Below are 13363 nucleotides of genomic sequence, written 5' to 3' on the forward strand. Positions count from 1 at the left end.
TGTAATGGAATTATTGTAACTCAGACACCACGTTGCTTTTTAAAGATTGTAATATTGGAAAATTAATAAAAAGTTTTTTTTAAAAAAGCAACCAGCACCTCCCACACCTTTCCTTTCATTATGCAGCCCAAGGTGTGGCTTCCTAATGCCTTCTCCTTGGCCTTTGGAGCCACCCCATTGCATTCTTCTGTCCAACTTCCATTACCTGTCAGTGTTTTGAGCATCTATAATGTCTTCCAGCTGTGAGTCCTCACAGTCTGACTCAGCCTTCCAGCACTGTTATGTCTCAGCCTGAGCATGAGTGGAGGGGACAGGCTCCTCGTCAGATTGTAAATCTTGGAGCTCATCAGAGCCTTCCTCTGACTCTGATGGTACTCCAGGCCCGTCCTCCTCTGATTCCCAGATTCAGCTTCTGGGTCCACTGGCTAATGAGGAATCACAACACTGGGAGAGAGCATGTCTATGCATTTACAGTCCATGAGGAGGACATTCCTAGAATCAGAGGAAAGAGGAATGACTTTCACTGAGTGACATAAGGTGTATCTCATGCTCAGTTTGTTGGACGTCCTAGTGACCAGTTTAGAGTCCATCCAGGAGAAGGACCTAACCGTGACTGGCCTGTTGCTGGAAGAGGAACAAAAATGTCTGGAAAGGCAGCAGAGGGGGGTGGTGACAATGTACAGCCCAAGCCTAGAGCTGCTACGTCCCAGGGTGCTGGCAGAGCAGCTGAAAAAGTTTGCACAGTGAAATGCTGCTTCAAGTGTGGTTCTACACAGCATCTCCAGAGATGCTGCCCTGAGAGGAGAAACAGAGGAGCAGCGAGACAACTGATATTTTCCCTGGCAGCAACATTAACTGAAAAAAATGCTTAGCTGTTGGACAGTGGGCCAATCAGCATATTACAAATGATCCACAAATGTTTTCTAACTTGAGACTAGCTAAGCAATCATTTGTTAGCTTGGCTAATGGACAACAGTCTGCTGTTAAAGGGGAAGGTAAAATTTATGTGCCTGGTATAGGAGAAATGGATAATGACATATTTTTATTTTGAACAATTGCTATAGCACTTAGAGTTATATATCGCTTCACAGTGCATTAGAGCTCTCTCTAAGCGGTTTACATAGTCGGCATATTGCCCCCAACAATCAGGGTCCTCATTTTACCCACCTCAGAAGGATGAAAAGCTGAGTCAGCCTTGAGCCAGTGAGACTTGAACTGCCAAACTGTTGGCAGACGGTAGTCAGCAGAATTATCCTGTAATACTGCGCTCTAACCACTGTGCCACCACAGCTCTTTATTTTGTAGCAAGGAGGCAGAATACAAATCTCTTCAATATATATATAAACTATAAATATATAAAGCAAATATAAACCAACAAAATGAGACTTCATTGCAGGGTCTGAAACAATATAAGTTGTTCAGATCTGTGCATTACAACTGTCATGATTCTAAACCAGCATAGACAAAGCCTGCAATACAGCCTGCCCCGACTTGTAATCTTCTAGATGTCTTGAATTTCCAGCCAGAATGGCCAAAGCCAACCCTGGATATTTCTAGGTTGAGGAAGATTGTTATAACAAATCAGCTTCTTTGTCTAAGCTTAGAACAGGTTTGATAGAGAGGTTTCATTCCTCAGACAGAAAAGCCTTCTCTAGCAAAAGGGGCTTGTGGATTCATTGAATTGCCAACATGGATTTTAATTGTACGGAAAGCTCTGGAGTCATTGAATGTGCACTGATTTGGTGTAAATGGATTTCCTATTTGCTCTGGGCTGTAAGAATAAACTCTGCCTCCTATCTTTATTCCAGAAAAAAACCTGGCAGATTTCCAAGAAACATTGTAAAACTGGCAGCTCTGGAATCTTTTTTTTGTCCCCAGATCTCTATTGTAACTGGTAAAAATTGATGGCACTGTTTCCAGCTATTTTAACCTCACAAAACTCACAACAACTGTATTAGAAGTCCTAAAATAACAATAGCCCCCTTCTTCAAAGAAGTTATGGAGATGCTAGTCTCATGTCATTTATTATTTTACCTCACCCACTTTATATAATCATTCTGCCTATTATGACCTTTCGCAGCCTCCAAAAATGTTGACTGGCTTATGACTAGTAAAATTTTGTCTACCTCTGACAGAAATGTTTAATTACTTTGAAGTATGAGTTGAAATTTGGAGAACATTGTTCTTGTACTTATTGGTAGGAGATGCAAATGTCTCATTCTTCTGATTTAGAAGTTAACATATGAAGAAAAGATGGCTCGGCGATTGCTGGGGGCTGACAATGCTGCAACAGTCTTCAGTATTCAAGAACCAGAAGAGGAACTTGCAGAACAGGTACTGCAATTTATCTTTCTACTCACATCATAAAATACCAATTTTCTTCTTAAAATAGGTTGTTTTTTTAGGAGTGATGACAACATTGTCTGCTTTTGAACATAATATTTAATCCAGATAAGTTGATAAACTTTTTACGGTCTTTGACCAGCATGTAATCTGGTATTATTAAACAATGACCCGAACAAGCTAATCTAAGGTGGTTCATGTAAAAAAACCCTAAACCATAACAGCTAAGTTCACACATAATTAACACCCTCTTTACATTATTGTTTAATTATGCAAGCCAATGTTTTTTTTCTTAAAGAGATTCATACTACATTGCATATTTATAGGCCAGCTTCATATTTCTTTTCCACCAAGCCTAGCTACCTAAATGGAGTTGAATTCAAGAAATTGTGGATTCAGTCTAAAATGAATTCAGTCTTCAGGATTTAATCTTTTGATCAAAGTTATTTGGTGTACCAGTTATAGGTAAATTTCACAGTATCATGATATCAAGTCTGCATACATGTTTTGTGTATGGGCTTTATTAGTCCTTGATTCTGCTTTTTAATAACATTCCAGCCTTAGAGAGGGAAACATTGGTTTGGGTTATGCTTATAGCTAAATGTTGAATACCCAATAGTTCTTCAATAAGTGATGTGCTAGTAACCCACCCAAACTGAGTTTGTATAGACTGAAATATGTTGTCCAAATACAGAAACAGGCGCTTTTTGGTGAAAACTATCCTAAGAACATAGTTGTGTCTTCTTTTATATTTCCTTATGCCTATGTTTTGCATGTTGTTCTGATCAAATAAAGAGTGCATCCTGAATTTGGAAAACATATTTAATGAAACATGGATAGCTATACTTATAGCTGTGCCAAATCACAAAACAGTCAAGACTAAAGCATAAATTTGATTAAAATGCTGTGTTAACTTGTCCTGTATTTTTGTCATGACAACCAAATGGTATGTTAATGTAAGAGTTTTGAAATAAAGAATTGCTAATAATCATGTTTTAGTTTTATATATAGTTTTATATATATTTGTTTTCTGATATATATATCTAATATATATATATCTCCCTTGGTCATTCTCTAGTCTTTGATGCAGATGTGAAAAACATCATACAGTACTATATATATATATATATGTATATATATAGATAGAAAGATAGATAGATAGATAGTACTTTATATATATATATAGTACTTTATATATATATATATATATAGTACTTTATATATATATATATATAAAGGTAAAAGGTAAAGGTTCCCCCGCACATGCGTGCTAGTAGTTTCCAACTCTAGGGGCTGGTGCTCATCTCCGTTTCAAAGCCGAAGAGCCAGCATTTGTCCGAGGATGTCTTCGTGGTCATGTGGCCGGCATGACTAGACGCCAAAGGCGCACGGAACGCTGTTACCTTCCCACCGTAGTGGTCCCTATTTTTCTACTTGCATTTTTTACGTGCTTTCGAACTGCTAGGTTGGCAGAAGCTGGGACGAGTAACAGGCGCTCACTCTGTTACGCGGCACTCGGGATTCAACCCGCCAAACTGCCGATCTTCTGATTGACAAGCTCAGCGTCCTAACCCACTGAGCCACTGCATCCCATATATATATATATATGAATGAATTGGCCATCTTCAGTTACTAATGGCCTTCTTTATGGGTAGACAGTCAACATTCCTTGTGTCGGATTCAGGTCTTCAAAGTGCACTGAAAGATTCCACATTTGCTCTGAGGCTATCCTTTCATGATTTGTCTACATGGGAAGGAATATCTGGGGTCCTTTCTGTGGCATTTTTCTAAAAAGACAGTAAGTTTTTAGTTGCATAGTAAGTAGATGTAAACAGCCATAAAGTATGAAGTAATGGAAGCAGTGCTTTTTTTGTAAAAGAAAAAGGTACTGGAACTCACACATGTCATACAACCCACCTTGCCTACTCTACAAGGTTCCATCCAAAAAAGGTGCCGGAACTCTGTTCTGGGTGTTCTATGAGAAAAAAAGCCCTGAATTGAAGAAATGTGGATGTAGGTTAATTTGAAGCAGAAATGGAAGGTTTTATGGGGAAGCCAGACATTTATAACTGCATAGCCAAATATTTGATTATTTTTAGAACTAGGAAAATATGGAATCTGCATTTGGCTTGAACAGAGAACAAAATCAAGATGATTTTGTTCAAACTCTTGCATGATTGCAGGCAATGGTAATGCAAAATACAGCACTTCTTCCTTAGCTGATTACATAAAATAACAATTTTAAGATTTCTTTCAATTTTCATTTCTTCTCTCCCCCTGCTTTTTCATTCCATTTCATTTCAACACCAAATATGGTCTGGATATTGGGACAACTTTTTTAGTACAGAAGAGCAAGAAACATTTCTACACTTTAATGAAATGAGTGGCCATCATCATTTATAATCAATCCTGGGAAACAATTTGTCTGAGATTATTGCAAAGCTCTCTTATAGTTCTTTTAGTGTCCATATTTTTTCTGCTTTTACAGGGAACTGGTTCTGTTGATGCTTCAATAGTGACTCATGAGGCTGTGCAAAAGGTTCCACTTTCCTTTTTTCTTGCTTTATTGTCTGTTGACCTCTTGCTACTTCCTCTTTTGGCATTGCAATGCTGTTTGCAGAATTTAATATTTGCTTCCTTTCCTTTGCATAATTCACTAACACTGAGATTTAAAGCTACTCTTTACTATGTACTAAACAGGTCTACTTCATTTTTAGGGAGTACAGTTCTCTAAATCTCAGAAACAGAACGGGTTTCCATTCAAAATATGTTCAATATTTAAAATGATCAAATGGATCATTTTGCATTCTACTTTACTACTTAAATGTAATCTAAGGAATTATTTCAATATTTCCAGTCCTTAAAACAGAAACATTGTGATCTAATCCATAAATCCTATTATGTATGCCCGTTGCTCAACTAATATATTCATTTTGTTTTGCTTCACAGAATATTATTTAAAATGTGCAGACCTGTATATCTACATTTTTAAATAAAACGTGGAAAATTGAAATAATTATAATCTCATTAAATAACCTGCCTGATAAAATGAACTTAAAGACCTAACTAACTTGAGTTTTCTGTTATTTACAGGAATACAAAGTCTCCAGTTTTGAGCAGAGACTGATCAGTGAGATTGAATTTAGATTGGAGAGAACTCCAGTAGAAGAGTCTGATGATGAAGTGGAGCATGGGAAAGATATTCTGGATGGCAGCCTGGCTCCATATTTTGCAACAAAACTTAAACACTACAAAATATTTGAAGGAATGCCAGTCACTTTTATATGCAGAGTGTCTGGAAATCCAAACCCAAAGGTGAGGGGAAAAATCTTTTGGACAGTTCACACAAAACATCAAAGGAATCTTTCATAGAGATTCAGAAAAATGTGCTCTTTGGGCTTTTCTAATTTCCTTAAAATGTGACAAATTCACACAGGTTTTGAATACATGGAGTTTTTCAACTCATATCAAAACTGTTGTATAGTATAAACACCATAAATGATGAGAATGTTGTATTCCAGTCTATATGCTTTCAGGTTTTTCTTAAGTGTTCAGTGAACTGGAAGGTCTGGTAGAGCTTTGTGGATGATCTTTGGAGTTTTCCCAGCATGTAGTTCTGAATTCTGCTGGTTAGAATTAACAACCTAAAGGCTATTTTTCTTAATAATAAACGTGTAAACAATAAATGCTTCTGTTCTAATCTACAACAGACTTGACATGGCATCAGTTCAGGCACGTTTTGTAACACATGTAGCAAAAGCAAAAAAAGTTTAGTATTTTTCAGACTTCAATTCATGATCTCGTTAGCTGAGACAGAACAGGAATTAGAAACCTGAGGCTTTCATGATGGCTTGAAATATTAATGCCAACAGCCTGAAGCCAGCACAACTAATAAAGAAGCATGCCAAAGCTATAATTCAGCAATACATCATATTTTTCCTAAGAAGTTCATTGGTGGTTGTCCTCAAAGAGCAGCAAACCCTCCTCTATATGTGTATAGTCTTGGTATTTCTTAATCCCAGATAAGTGGATTTTATAAATTCTAGCATTCTTTTTGAGGTGACATTTTGTTGGACTTAATGGAGTTAGAGTGGAGGGTAGACATAGCCACCCATTATTTTCTGCCACCTTTTCTGTCTCTGCCAAGTATCATGATGTCAGTATAGGTCCCACACCTCTGAAGTGCACTGGACTGAATGCCTGGAAAAAGCTGCTGAAATTAGGAGTCGTGCTATGTGCACAACACCCATAGGGATGTTGTGAGATCACAAGGCATTGCAATTTTATATAGGAATGCATCTCAGAATGTGTAACTGAACATCATTATATTTTAAATGCATGTTAAGCAACCCCACTGTGCTTAATTTAATTTGTTTCCTGTAATTGCTTTATTTTATTAGAAGCCTGAGGTTATACTTCAACATAGTGTTTTGGTACAGTAGTGCTCATAGTGATCTAGTGCAATCTTTCTCAACCTTGGCAATGTTAACTCATGTGGACTTCAGTTCCTGGAATTCCACAGCCAGCTTTGCTAGGGAATTAAAGTTGACATGATTTAAAGTTGCCAAGGTTGAGAAATACTGATCTTGTTGTTAGTTGCAAAGTCATGTCCAACCCATGGCGACCCCATGGACAACATTTCTCCAGGCCTTCCTGTCCTCTACCATCTTCTGGAATCCATTTAAGCTCACGCCTACTGCTTCTGTGACACCATCCAGCCACCTCAGGGTTGATCTCCTCAGGACTAACCAGTTTGAAAGTCTTGCAGTCCAAGGGACTCGCAGGAGTCTTCTCCAGCACCATAGTTCAAAGGCCTCAATTCTTTAGCGCTCAGCCTTTCTTATGGTCCAACTTTCACAGCCATACATTGCAACTGGGAAAACCATAGCCTTGACTATACACACTTATGTTGGCAGGGTGATGTCTCTGTTTTTTAGTATGCTGTCTAGATTTGCCATGGCTTTCCTCCCCAGGAGCAAGCATCTTTTAATTTCTTGGCTGCAGTTCCCATCTGCGATGATCTTGGAGCCCAGGAAAATAAAATCTGTCACTACCTCCATTTCTTCGCCATCTTCCCCATCTATTTGCCAGGTATAGATTACCTTCTCCATCTTTGACTGCAGAGCACATAGTCAATCTGATTTCTGTGTTGGCTATCTGGTGATGGCCATGTGTAGAGCCGTGTTAGGTATTGTTGTGCAGAGGTCTCCTTGTGCTACCAAAGAGTTGCACAGACAAGGAAGGGTATTAAGAGCAGTATTAAGTTCACAGTAACCACAAGATACACTGAGTTGTGAAAATAGAAAGTAGTTTACTTTAAGGTGGTGTAAAAACAAAAGTGCACAGTCAAAAATAATCAGTCCAGGTCATACACAAAAATAACAGTCCAAGTACAAATCCTAATACAAAGTCTTCTTACCAGTCCAGAGGTCAAAAACACAGTTATGCAGATACAGAGCAAAAAATCAATAATAGAGCGATCAGCAAATTCAGATATTCAGAGAGATCCAGTGAGAGAGAGAATCTACGTTTCTAGCTCCCTCTTATGGCCATGAGCAACCTCACACGCCCATGGATCAATTACCTTCTTAAAGTTACAACATCATCATGGCTTATATATTTCCAACCCAATATGTAGGCTATCATCATATGCCTAACAAGCCGTCTCTTGGGGTTGTTGGAAAAGAGTGTTTGCTATGACCATCGTATTCTCTTGACAAAATTCTATCAGCCTGTGCCCTGCTTCATTTTGTACTCTAAGGCCAAACTTGCTTGTTATTCCGGTTATCTTTTGGCTTCCTAGTTTAGCATTCCAATCGCCCATGATGATAAGGACATCATTTTTTGGTGTTAGTTCTATAAGGTACTGTAGGGCTTCATAGAACTGGTCAATTTCATCCTATTTAGCACCAGTGGTTGGGGCGTAGACTTGGACTACTGTGATATTGAATGGTTTACCTTGGATTCGCATTGAGATCATTCTGTCATTTTGGGGATTGTATCCCAGTATTGAGTTTCCTACTCTTTTATTATCAAGTATAGTCCATTTCTTCTGAGGGATTCTTGCCCGCAGTAGTATACCTGATGGTCATCTGAATTAAATTCACCCATTCCTGTCCATTTTAGTTCACTGATTCCTAAGATGTTGATGTTCAGTTTTGTCATCTCTTGTTTGACCACATCCAGCTTTCCTTGATTCATGGATCTTACATTCCAGGTTCCTATGAAGAAAAAATCTTTACAGCATCGGACTTTCCTTTCACCACCAGATGCATCCACAGCTGTGCGTCCTTTCGGCTTTGGCCCAGTCAATTCATTCTTTCTGGTGCTACTAGCCCTCTGCTCTTCCCCAGTAGCATATTGGACGCCTTCCGACCTGAGGGGCTCATCTTCCAGCATCATATCTTTTTTTTCCTTTTGGTACTATCCATGAGGTTTTCATGGCAAAGATACTGGAGTGGGTTGCCATTTCCTTCTCCAGTGGATCACATTTTGTCAGAACTCTCTGGTATGACCTGTCCATCTTGGGTGGCCCTGCACGGCATAGTTCATAGCTTCATTGAGTTACATAAGCCCCTTCGCTGCAACAAGGCAGTAGTCCATAAAGGGGAATACTGATCTAGTGAACAGCATTTTTGTTTGTTGTTGCATTTTCCTCCCAGATTCTGCCTAAGATGTGAATAAGCAGTACAAAACTTATTTCTCATAAATATGCATTCATGAAAGAACATGTATTTCGTGTTTTAAATAATACATGAATTCTAAGGGACTTTGGGGTCTTTAGGAATTTGAACAGAAGAGAATTTTTTCAATACTGTGATATTTGAAATTATGTTGTCTTTGGTATTGTTAAATTCCTAATTATAAAATGGAACATAAATGTATATATGTGTATGTGTGTATTAGCTGATGCTTTTACTAGGTATCAGTGAACAAAAGGATCCTTTCCATTAAATCTGATATTAAAATATATCTGAGGATAATGTATGCGGAAGGAAACTGCCTTAAAGGTAAACTTCAAAATTTTGAGATTCTGACATTTAGTTTCCTGCATTTTATATTGATAATCTTTTTACTCCCCCAAATTTAAGCTGCATGTGGTTGATTAACACTGCCATTATGGATGCTTGGAGAACGGCTCTCATCCTCCACGTTCAGTTTCACATCACTGGGGGTCCTAAAAGGGCTGAAGAGTCACCTTGGAGGGGTGACCAGCAAGAAGGGGCTTTTGCAGAAACACGGGGGAACTTCAACTCTACCATTAGTGCCTGCATTCCCTTCAAACTGGCGGATGAAAGACCAGCCATAGCAATACAGCCAGTTCACTAGGCTGCAGACAGCCGAAGCCACACTTACCACCAGGCAAAATTAAAGCAGCATGGAAGAGACCTGGTAAGATCAACCTCTCTTATACTCCAATCTTCTTCTTTCCACCTAAATAAGCTGCTAAGTACTTTCCCCCCTGTGGAGAGGGAGGGGGGATTTCAAACCTCCCTTCAGAAGCAGTGGCGATTGAACCTCCAGGGGTGATTTAAAAAGAAACGTTGAAAAATTGGACCTCAACTAGAACTTTATTCCTTTTAAAAAAACTTGTGGACTAAAAGCTTTTGACTATTTATTCTTTACTTCCTATCCTTATTTGAAAATTTGGCTCTGTTTTTCTAAAACAGAAGAAACAATTGAAAAGAGATCAACAGGCAGTTTCCCTAAAAGAAAAGAAAAGAATTTTCCAAGTAATTGGGGGACACCCGGTGGCTAAACCTGAAATTACAAGCTGATATCCTAAAAGAGAGAGAGAGAGACAGACAGACTTGGCTGACACTTTAGAAAACAAGATAAGACTAACCTTGAACACCAGATGTGAGAGTCCACCATGAAAGAAATACAAAAACAAATTTATGCTATGATGAAAATAACCTGCCAAACTTATCAGTTTCTTTCAGCAGCCGGTGATGAAATAAGAGATTTTGGGGGGAAACTAGAAAGTGTCTTGGATAAGCAAATGCAAATTGTGATTATAACTAACAATTTATCAGGACAGAACATAACAGAAGAAATTGAACAATCAAATACTCCGACAGAAGATTTAACTACTCAACAAGCACAGACAAGAGAAAATTTGGAGGAAAACCTGACAAAATGGATGGAGCAAAAAATTTGTTACATAATGCAGAAGGAATTTGAAGATCAAAATGAGAAACAGATGGAAGAAAAAATAGACAGTCCAAGACAATTACACCAAGAGGAGAAAATAATGAGAAGATTTGGTATCTTTATCAGATCCCTCAACCCTTCAAAAATAGAGATTGGAGGGTCACTTCAATATGATACTACAACACAAGAATTCTTTGATGACCCTGAAGCAAAGAAACAGAAAATGATATGGCAAAGGAAAAAACACGGAATAAGATTGAAGAAGAATGGACATATTTAAGAGGCCTGAAATGGAAAATATCTAAATAGACAGGATTCTACTTGGATTATGAGAGACTGTTTTGATGTGCAGATAAAAATACTGGCTAATTAAAAACAATTGATGTGTAAATATAAACAGTTAAATTGATATATTGAACTGTTTAAATGAAATTGGTTTATGTTAGGAGTGATATAATTAACTAATATACTTGGATTGTCAGAATCCATTTATATTCAATTCCTAACGCCCTATCTGTGCAAACCTAAATCTTGCCCCTTACTGGATTCTGCCATTCCCAAGGGGGGGAAGAGAAGATGTTAATTGGCCATCCCTATCCATTAGATGCAAGGTTGTTTATTCAGCCTGCCTGGGGACCATCATCAAAGACCAGGCAAAGAACCTTTGAACTGAGAAGAACAAAGAAAGAGGGGGGATTCTAGTTTGTATCTCCGATTTGGAATTTGAAGGGGAGGAAGCAAATGTTGTAAATGTGTGAAGTTTCTCTTTTCCCATGAAGGGTTTTGACACATGAAACTTTACTGATCCAGGACTGACAAAATGGACTGAGGGGGGGGTTCTTTGGGAACACTTTAAAAGTATCAATCTGTGACACAGTTTCCAGATCCTGTCTAGATTATCCACTGTCAATCATGTTTTAGTAAAAGTTCCTATTTGGACAATCCTGTCTCCAAGAGTTCTTCTTTCCTAAGATGTGGATTGGGGTGGGTCCTGACATTAGACAGGATCTGCATTAAGAGTCAACCTGGAAGGAAAAACCTTACTGGGGGACTTTGCAAAAAATACAATGTCTAATGATGAGGCAAGGGACGAGGAAAGCCCCATGGAAAGGGAGTTTTCCCTCTGAACGAAACCCCACCAACAGTCAGAAGCTGAAACATCGTATGCCTCCTGGGAAGAGGTGGTGGAGATGCACAACCGCAAACCGTGGTGGTCAATGGGCGTTGGAAGGAAAAGCGAGTGGGGAAAAGCATCAAATAAAGTGACCCTGAGACAGGGCAGCCACCAAATCAAATGGAGGCAAGAGATGGAGAGCTCCCTGCACATCAGTGAAGAGGAGTGGAACCTAGAGAGAGCTATTGATCTGATGAAGAAAACCCTTAGCTCACGAAGAGAGGAGAAACCTGAACACTGCAGCCGCAGCAGCACCTGGGGCCGCAATTGGAGAGACAGTGTGGGGGATCCAGAACCTGCAACACCGGGGCCATCCGCTGGACCAGGAGCTGCTGCCTCAGCAGCACCCGCTCCCCACAGAACCACCATTTGGGATCAGGATGAGGGGCAATACTGCCCGCTGCACAAATAACGATCCATTCAAAGACTACCACCCCTGGAGGCAAAATTCAGGGGAGACCCACCATGCTTGGGGTTTTTTCCTAACCCAAGTCCTCAGCTACATGGAAGAATATGGACGGGACATCCCCAGTGACAAAGTCCGCATCCGTATTGTGCAATCTGCCTTAGACGGACCAGCTGCAGACTGAGTGGTGAACCTACATCACTCCAACGCCCCAGAACTCAATGATTTCAACCGATTCATGTCATCCTTGAGGAGGCAGTTTGAGGATCCTTTGGCTGATCGTAAGGCCTGGGAGTGAATCAAAATGGTGAGGCAAGGCAGACGGCTGGTGGCTGAATATACCCAAGAATTCTGAGCCATTGCCAGCACGCTGAACTGGCCGGAAGACATCCTCCTTAGCCATTTCAAAGACAGGCTAAACTATGACCTGTATGATGTTTGCCTGCCTCAAGGAGACCCAGACCATCTTGATGACTGGTATCTCCTGGCAGAGGAGGAGGAGATAGACCTACTAAAGAGGCACCGCCGGTGAAAACCATGGGGCTGCCTGCCACCTGAGCAAACACGTGAGCCAGCAAAACCACCATCCACGGCTAAGAAATCAACAGGTTGTTTCATATGCAGGAGAGAGGGCCACCATGCTGCAGAATGGCACTCAAAAGCCCCTCAGTGCAAATCAGAGGCATCACCCTCCAGGAAACCAGGGAAGTCCCGAGGCAACCCAAAAGAACCTTCCATCAGGGGGACAGAGGCTGTAGAGTCCCCAACCCCTGCCAAGGACTGGGAGGGGATTCCAGCCTACACCGCAGGGGCAGTGGACACCTCGGGAGACAGCTCAGAGAAGTGGATACATTCCACCCATCCTTAAGACAGTTACTATATTAGCTTCCTCCATGCCCAAACCCATCAGAATAAAAGCCCTAATAGACTCTGGCTGCACCCGCTGCCTCATCAACCCGACACTGGTGGGGCATTTGGGAGGAGACTCAAACAAGCAATCTCCTTTAGCCAATTAGATGGGTCCATAGCAGGGGGGGGTCCCAGCTACCCTAGTCACCTTACCAATTCACCTGTCCCTGGGGACTCATGAGGAAGACATAACGTTTGTAGTGACTCCAGGCATGGAATGCCCAATGATTTTAGAACTGGAATGGCTAAAGAAATGGAACCCCTGGGTAAATTGGAGGACAGCAGAACTCAACTTCCCAGAGGTGGAGCATAGGAACTTAAAACCCCAAAGCACCCCCCCCAACCCAAAGAGAGGAGACAACATCAGTGGGGGAAGA

General features: G+C 40.2%; 1 protein-coding gene across 3 annotated transcripts in view; it reads left to right on the forward strand.

The window, feature by feature from the left end:
- PALLD (palladin, cytoskeletal associated protein) overlaps positions 1–13363 on the forward strand; it is a 487514-nt gene that overhangs the window by 442977 nt on the left and 31174 nt on the right. For 2 of the 3 annotated variants that reach the window (XM_083367271.1, XM_083367273.1), the window contains 3 exons: positions 2233–2334; positions 4832–4882; positions 5437–5658. In XM_083367271.1, coding sequence (XP_083223397.1) covers positions 2233–2334; positions 4832–4882; positions 5437–5658 — 375 coding nt within the window. The remainder of the gene's footprint in view (positions 1–2232; positions 2335–4831; positions 4883–5436; positions 5659–13363) is intronic. The other variant, XM_083367272.1, reaches the window with a different exon arrangement.

The sequence above is a fragment of the Vipera ursinii genome (genome assembly GCF_947247035.1).
Source record: "Vipera ursinii genome assembly, chromosome: 7".
NCBI classification, from domain to species: domain Eukaryota; kingdom Metazoa; phylum Chordata; class Lepidosauria; order Squamata; family Viperidae; genus Vipera; species Vipera ursinii.